The 9,201-nt window shown below is 34.1% G+C and overlaps 1 protein-coding gene across 1 annotated transcript; it reads left to right on the top strand.

Annotated features, from left to right (window-relative positions):
• The first annotated feature begins 483 nt into the window (after positions 1-483).
• Positions 484-5,564, top strand: LOC144558493 (subtilisin-like protease SBT2.5). Its single transcript, XM_078307331.1, has 9 exons — positions 484-690; positions 930-1,080; positions 1,353-1,747; positions 1,901-1,996; positions 2,378-2,447; positions 2,538-2,820; positions 3,240-3,568; positions 3,690-3,957; positions 4,742-5,564. Exons 1-9 carry the CDS (start codon positions 542-544, stop codon positions 5,455-5,457), a joined length of 2,457 nt encoding a protein of 818 aa, XP_078163457.1. The 5' UTR covers positions 484-541; the 3' UTR covers positions 5,458-5,564.
• Positions 5,565-9,201: the final 3,637 nt, after the last annotated feature.

Here is a 9,201-nt window from a genome sequence, read left to right as displayed (position 1 = left end):
TACGATTGAAAAAACAAATAAAAAGATATCATTGACATGTCTTTTTGTACTTCTAAAAATACTTTTAGAAGCAAGAAAAATAAATAAATAAATCAATGAAAAACAAATAAATAAAGCGTTATATCATATTGTTTGAATCATGAGTATAAGATCCTGATATAAATATAAAAAAAAAATATAGTTTTAGTTTTTATAATTACATAACATAAGTAATGAAATATCCTTCACGAAAAAAAAAATTACCCGTACTAGATCCGATAAAATGGTAGGTTGATGCAACCCGGGTTTCCTTCAGCTCTGGGACCCAGGATGAGACGATCTGCTCCACTGATTGTCAATACATGAAAAAACCAATACAAGTGTAAATGATACCTACATGGCCATGTCAGGTACATGACTTATCTACTCTTGTGCTCTGTTTCTAACTATATAATATCAGCTCAAGTAGAACTATTTCTTTCAGTCAATTAAACCTCACTTCTTGATAAGGTTTATTGTAATTGCCATTGTTAAGAGAAACACATTGAAAATTTGAATTACCATGAATGCGGTGTCTGTTACTCTGTTCTTTTTGCTTGCTTTCTTGTGTCTAAATGGGATATTTTTTCATGCGGTTGCAAAAGTTTACATGGTGATTTTGGAGGAAGATGCTATAATTTCTTATAAAGCTACTAGGCCAAAACATATCATGTAAATGTAGATACTTGCTATAAGATTGATGTTTTGATATTAAAAAGAAATTCATGCTGTTTGACCCTGCCTGATATGATTAAATAATCTTCTATTTAAAGTTAAAAATGTATAATTGTTGATAGGTTTTTCTTGTCTCATAAACTAGCTAATTAGTTGTAATTTTTTTTCCTTTAAAATATAGTTCTATTCCACAAATGATTAAGCTATACTTAAACTCGCGTTAATTTTAATTGCAGGACCGGGCATGAAGCGCGGAAGTACAAGGAAAAGGTGATAATCAGACATGATTTATTCCTCGAGTCTCTTCTGCCGATTGGGACCTACACGAAGTTATATAGCTATACTCGCTTGATCAATGGTTTTGCTCTCCATACAACATCTGAAACGGTGCTCTATCTCTGTTTTCGTATCTCCAGAACACTAATTAAGTAATTAATGATGTTTGGAAGTTAATTTATATGTAGTTTTTATGCATTTACAGAGAAACTATAAGCAAAATACTGATTTATTCCATCACTTATGCTTACAGAAATGTAAATGCAGAGAAACAATATTTAATTATTGAAGATTGGCAATTTAATTGTTGAAACAATTATCGACTAAGCAATTATGATATTTTTTTTTTAATTCTTAACAACAAGAGTACTATTACCCAATAGGCACTTAAGATTCTAGATGGAGCAATGGGAGTTCGAATGATCCAAGAGGATGCTAAGTTAACCAAATTGAGTACACACACACCTGAGTACCTTGGTGTATCCGACCATGTCTGGCCTTCTTTAGGCGGTGCAGAGGGCGCCGGCGAAGGGGTTTTAATAGGCATGATTGACACTGGCATAAACCCTAACCACCCCAGCTTCGCTAATAATGGGGCATTAAAGGGACTTAGTCATTTCAAGGGGAGATGTGAGACAGGACCTGGGTTTCCATTAAGTGCGTGCAATGGAAAGATTGTCGGGGCACAGTTTTTTGCTCGTGCGGCTATAGCAGCAGGGGATTTCAATTCAACCGGCCTTGATTATGCATCACCTTTAGATTCTGATGGACATGGAAGGTGAGATTAGGATGATTGAGGTAAAGATGAATAATACTAATGATGTTTGATACATGCATGCATAATTGCATGCTTTGGTACTATTTCTGTTGTTTCCAATTTTTATTTACAGCAATGTTCTTATTGAGATCTCTAATTTTAATTCATTTACAGTCATACTGCATCGGTTGCTGCTGGGAATTTCGGAACACCGGTATTGTCTAAAGGGTACAACCATGGCAATGCCAGTGGCATGGCTCCTGGAGCTAGGTAAACCCTGATTATGATTTCCTTTGGACCTGCTATTACGCGTGATGTTAATTAGTAGTTTATAAAAAAATAAAATGTTATTTCCATGAGGATTGCAGGCCCTACACCGATGTTGCGGGGCCTCGCCTCTTTACAGAGAGACATAAATTAATTCATGCAAGAAGTATCCAAAATGATGCCCTTATTTTAAAAAAAATAATAATAAAGTGCATAACCATTTAATTTGTCTAAAAAAGATTGACAATCCCAAAAGAATGATGAATTTAGAATTTTAGATTGTTGAAATTTTTCTTGGATTGCCATTTTTGCAAAGTAGTTTTCGAATGGAAGACAACACCTTACTCTTGAAGTTATCTGTTCACTAAGTTTTTTTTTATGAAGGCTTGCAATCTACAAAGCTCTCTTCTCTTTCGGTGGCTACATGTCAGATGTGATTGCTGCAATCGATAAGGTGTGATTCATCATAATTGCATATTAACCACAAAACTGGTTCAATTTTAAGTGGTATTAAATTATTTTGTTCTTGTTTCATTTTTTGCAGGCAGTAGAAGATGGAGTTGATATCTTAAGTCTGTCTATTGGCCCATCAACGATCCCTTCGGGACCCGTTTCTTTCCTTAGCATACTAGAAATAGAGCTGCTTTTTGCAACCAAAGCCGGAGTTTCAGTTATCCAAGCAGTTGGAAATAATGGTCCCGAACCAAATTCAATTCTCTCGTTTAGTCCTTGGATTACAAGTGTGGCTGCTTCTAGTACGGACCGCGTGTACAACAACTCGATCATTCTTGGCAATGGAAGAGTTTTGTCTGGCATTGGTATTTCTGGTAAACCTCTGTTCGATTTTATAATTAACTATTTTTTTTTAATTTATGATGGATGGCTGCTGATATTTTTCTTGATTAGACTGAATTGCATAAATCATTTGGACATGCTATTAGTCCATTCTTGATTGTACTAAATTGCATATATCCAGAATCCTTATTTAAGCTACAGAAGATTGCTTTTCATCAACTCTGCTCAACCAGGGTTTACTTGGGTAACACTAACATATATATAAGCCCAAAAGCCACAATGGCAGTATATTTATTGAGTTGAGATGAAATTAAATATTATATGAAGGAAGTCAATTGTAAAATCAAGGATTTCAAGACTAGTATTATTTGGTATAATTGCTAAAATACTATGAAAATAAGTCTGTGTTGGCACTCTAAAAATTGGTTCTGATTTGGAATTTGTTTGCTAGAGCCAACACCAGCTGAGAGGATGTTACCAATAGCAACTGGAACAGATGTAAGCAATCTGAATGCAAATGCTGAAAATGCAAATTGCCTAGATGCAGAATCGTTTATTCCATCCTTGGCTAGGGGAAAACTAATCATCTGTGAGCATGTATCGCATTCTATGTATGGACAAACATTCATGATCAGCACCATTCTTGAAATAATTCGAAGGATTGGAGCAGCAGGAGTTATATTTACATCAGACCAAAACCTTCCCGATTATGATACCGGAGCCGAATCAACTATGACTTTACCGCTCCCTGGAATTGTGCTTCATAGTGACGGTTCCCAGGTAAGTTACTAGGGCACGCATGTGAAGTTCATTTTCAGAAAATTATTCAAATAATGCTATCTATTTCAGTTGCCTCCTTTCCGTACTCAATTATTTGCTATTTCTTACCCTCACTGCACAGGTGCTTCGAAACTACTACAACTTGAATACATTGCGAAGCACAAATGGACGTGTGATCAGATTTAGAGCAACAGGGCGCATATTAGATGGAAGGCATGCTACTTACACTAGGAAGGGGCCTATCGTCGCATTTTACTCATCAAGGGGTCCTGATGTGAATAACAATCTCAGGGAGAATGCTGACGTACTTAAACCAAATATCATGGCTCCCGGCACTGCCATTTGGGGTGCTTGGAGTCCAGAGAGCCAGAGTATGCCTGAATCAATAGGTACTTATTTAGCCAGAATATACGTGAACTTTAGTACATATCTGAATTTGGAATGGATGTCATGTATAGTCCCTGACATAGATAGGATTATGGATTTATCATATAGTGAGGCTATGGTACTATGCATAGTGCGGATTGGTCCGTACTATACATCAATATCTCTATTTTTAAAGTTCTAACAGTCATTCTGAACCGTTCAACATGAAATCCTTATGAAAATGTAATTACAGACTAAATTTTACATTTTAATAGAATGTTTTTATTATTTTGTTAGATAGTAAGAAAAGCACTACTTTTGAATTGTAAAAAATTGTAAAAAAATGTAAAATTTGATCTACTGATTTCGAAGGATCAATATCTCCAATTTTAGAGTCTAAACAGCCAACATAAACGTTCAACATGATCGAACGTTCGAAATCAGTATATCAAGTGGTTTCTAACTATCTAAAAAAATTGTAAAAAAATGTAAATTTTGATCTACTGATTTCGAACGTTCATATGGAGATCATGTTGAACGTTTATGTTGGATGTTTGGACTCTAAAAATGGAGATATTGATCCATATATAGTACAGACTAATCCGCACTACGCATATACCATGGCATCTTAAAATAATGCTGGTTCTGAACAGTTATTTAAGTACATGCTGTCAAAAAATGAACTTTTTACTAAAGATCTTAAACTTCTCGGTGGTTACCGGAATATAAGCCAGTTGGATCAGACATAATTACTGCATCCAAATGTGTATTCTAAAATTACAATTGCATTTTAATTATTTTGTCTAGGAGAGGAGTTTGCCATGCTCTCAGGCACAAGTATGGCAACCCCGCATGTTACGGGCATCGCTGCATTAATAAAGCAAATGCACCCAGACTGGAGCCCGGCCGCCATAACCTCAGCTATGATGACAACAGCCGACAGAAAGGATCATTTTGGCTATAACATCCTAGCAGAGACAACAGATGGGCTACTGACAGCAAACCCGTTTGACTATGGTGCCGGTGCAGTCTATGCTGCACGTGCAATGAACCCTGGCTTGATTTTCGACATACACTTTGAGAACTATGTCCAGTTCCTTTGCACAGTGCCTGGAGTGGATGAAGGATCTGTCAGACGGGCACTAGGGATAAACAACTGCCCGACTTCCCGTATGCGATGGTGTTCTGATTTGAACACGCCTAGCGTGACCATTGCGAATTTGGTGGGATCAAGGAGGGTCATGAGAAGAGTCACAAGTGTTGGTGACGAGACCGAGACGTATGTGGCATATGTTAGGGAACCGACTGGGGCTGCTGTGAGGGTTACACCTAGGATTTTTAGGATCAATCCAAATGCATCTAGAGGCATCAGTATTACGTTTGAGGCTCGGGAGGCGACAACCGGTTTTACGTTTGGTGAGGTGGTGCTAAGAGGGGATAAAAAGCATGTTGTTAGTATGCCTCTTGCAGTTTCTGCTAGTAGTACACTTGGTAGTGAAATAAAATTAACTGCCCTGAATTAAAAGGAAAAGACTTACAGTGAGGTGAACTCTGGGGGTAGGTTGGTTAAGGAGGCTAAAGATATTGACAACACTGGTTTGACTTTATACATACAATAGAGTCGAAATAAAAAAAATAAAAAAAACATGTAACATGTGTGTTGCATTAAGTCAAAACAGCATTGTCAATATCATTACCCGTTAATAAGGTGCTTATGCGTATGGTACTCTGTTTTAGTTTGAGGTAGAGAAAGTTCATTACTTCAATTGGTAGAAATCAAGTTGTATGGTTGTTAGTTTCTAATCTCTATTGGATCATTTTGTTCTAAAAGGGGGAAAAAAGAAGAAAATGGGGTAAAGTAATTCAAACATTGTTCTTGAGAAAATTTTACATATTTGACCTCTCTAATTATCTCACATTTTGCATAAAGTTGTGTTTTTCCCCTCTGCCCCTCTAATTTTGGAAATCTGATTATATCATGTCAATTTAAATATTTTATTCAGGATACCCCATATTCCCTTAAATGTATTCCTCACATGTCATTTGTCACCCTTTAATATAATGTCAACTATTTTTGGTTCCGCAATTTGTTTAACGGTTGTACATTTGTGTTGATGCAATCAATCTTATCTTGTTTTATATAATCCGCATATCTTGTTTTATATAATCCTTTCTTTCATTCTTTTTTTTTATGGAACATAAAGCATTTAACTAATTAAGATTTTTCATCCAATCCAGCTATGGGTGAAAACGGTATGGATAATATCCTATCCGTATTCAATCCATATTCGAAAACTTAGATGTGTATATCTGATATCCGAATATATATATGGATAAGGATACTGGTATAGTTTTAGGTTTCAATTATTTGTATCCAAATAGTAGATATATACCATATATTTTAATATATATTATGAAAAATTTATGCTATTCACCATTATAATTAAATAAATATTACGAACTTTAATATTTTTAATATCTTTTTATATTATTTTTATAAATATTCAATCTAATTCGGATTTGTATCCATTTGATATTCGCTCCGTATCTATATCCGGAAAATAAAAAATAAAAAAATATAAATATAATTTTACCACTATCCGCTCCATATCCGCTCCATATCTGCTCCGTTTTGATACCTATGTCTAGCGCATGTTCAAAGGAATACAGAGAAGGAGAAGAATGCAAGAATTTATTTCTATTTCTTGATTAGCCTTTACATGTTACAAGGATCCCATTTTATAGAGAATGAGAATCCTTGATTACAACACTGACTATGGTTAACATGTACTAACCACAGTTCTAACAATATCTAACAGTCTCATGAATGTTTGTTACAATAACTAACTTCCTAATACAATTGTTAAGCCTCTGTCTTGTGTAAGCTGATGCGGCACTGATCCTCTGTAGTTGGGACAGAACTGGAGCCATCCAGTGATACCTTATTACATGTATAAATCAATGTTGTAAAAAACATCTGTTTAGACTGATTAATTGTCCGATTAGTCATTGGTGATGACCAAACCGTCATAAATTTTTCCGATTAATCGGCCGATTATTTACGATTATGGCCAATTATTTTCGATTATTTCCAATTAATTGTTTGACGTTACTTGACTGCATATCGTTATTTACAACTGGTATAAACTACGATGCATGATATCATTCATGGTGTTTTGCGCTCAATAGACTAGTGACACTAGTTTATTGTGATCTTCATCTTTTAGCAAATCTTCTTGATTTGCCTACATGGCTTTTGACAACAAGAAACCAATTTATGCGGATATGCTTGTTCGACGTGCATCGTTCCTTTAGAATTATTTTATCTCAACCGCTTTAAAGTTCAAACGAATAATTTATTTCGCTCTTAGAAGTCATCACTGTTAATTGCGAATAATTCGGCGGAATAATTCGTTGGGAAGGATTTGAAAGCTATTTATGAACAATTATCCTCGTTTAATATTGTAGATGATTAGCATAGCATCAGCTGCGACGCGGCGGGTCGCTTGCGCTTATCCTCTCCACCTCACAAAAAAAATATACAATGGGATTTGAAGTCCACGTGGCCATGTCACGCGTTCATATTATCTCGGTCAACTCTGACTGATCTCCTGTGGCAAGCCTTTCATGGCTCTTTGTGTAGTGTTGTGTTGTTTGTGTTGCGACTTGCGAGAGCTGCTCCCAAAGTGATTTCTGATGTATATGAATTAAATTATCGCTGAGAAACCTTTCTATAAGATATTTTCGTTTAGTGAGCAGAAACATTTTTATTCGGGAGTGAATATAACGAAATACGAATAAATTTTATGTAGAAGTGTATATATATATATATATATATATTTTTTTTAAGTTATGGTTTTAAATGTCTAGTAATGATTTTATTAATAAAAAATAAATTTATAACCAAATTAATGACTATAATTTATAGATCTATTCTTTTTTTATTATTATGAAATTCACCAGACTATTCTAAATTACTATAATTCTTTAATACTACTAATATATAGTCTTAATTACTCTATTTTCTTAATATCTCGTCTCTCTCTACTATCGGATCAACTCTACTTTAATCGTCACTGCGCTCCATTTGAGATGAGAGTAGAAACTCTACGCCTCAAATTCCGACGATACTGCATTCTTGATTATGCTCGGCTCCAGTCTCTCCCCTCTCTCTTATTCTCCTCTCCACTCATGGAGGTAAGAGCCGAGAGAGAGATTGTGCCGGAGGTGAGACCTAGAAGGGATGGAAGGAGGCGGTTGTTAGGGTGTTGAAATCATAACATAATCGTCTTTGTTAGACACTTCTTCTTTTTTCCGCTGGAGCGACTCCAAAATATTTGAATATTAAAATTATTTGTTTGCGATTTAAGAATAATGATTTAAATGTTGTGTTAATTTTATAATCTTATCAATATAGTACATGAAGGTTAAGTTTTGTACATTTAGTTTCAAGATTTTTTTTTATAGTAAGAGTTAGTTTCAAGATATTAACAAATGAACGAGTAAAGTGTCACTTATCATGAATTATTTGAAAAAATATGTTTGAAGTTAACTATATGCGCACAGTATATATAACTACAAATTAATTGCGAAGTTGAAATTTCTAAAAAAATATGTTTGAAGTTAACTATATGCGCACAGTATATATAACTACAAATTAATTGCGAAGTTAAAATTTCTGAAAAAATATGTTTGAAGTTAACTATATGCGCACAGTATATATAACTACAAATTAATTACGAAGTTGAAATTTCTGAAAAAATATGTTTGAAGTTAACTATATGCGCACAGTATATATAACTACAAATTAATTGTGAAGTTGAAATTTCTGAAAGAGGCTTGCTAAAAAAAGATTTTAATGAAATCAGTAGGATATGGACATGAGGACAAATAAAAATTGCCGTATTGATGTTGATTACAAATGATGAGTATAAGAAAATTCCACAAACAATCAACAAAATTATAACAAAAAAAAAATCCGTTGACTAGGGGTGTCAATAGCATCGTTGCTTTTATCCGTTTACCTAACCTGTATTTTATCTGAAAACACAGATAAAATTAAAAAAAAAAATTTATTAGCTTATTGGAGACGGATAAGAATAAATATAATTATATATTTTTTTTTTATCATTTTTCATAAATCATAATAAATAGTAAAAAAAAATTCAAAAATAATAAAAATTAGTATTCCACAAATTTATTATATAACCAATTTATTGAGCTATTTAAATCGAAATTTGAAGGTTATACGATAAGTTTTTGAGATC

Source organism: Carex rostrata, chromosome 8 (genome assembly GCF_964058835.1).
Source record: "Carex rostrata chromosome 8, lpCarRost1.2, whole genome shotgun sequence".
Taxonomy (NCBI): domain Eukaryota; kingdom Viridiplantae; phylum Streptophyta; class Magnoliopsida; order Poales; family Cyperaceae; genus Carex; species Carex rostrata.
Note: the sequence above shows the minus strand (reverse complement) of the source record. Positions and strands in the feature narration are given on the sequence as shown.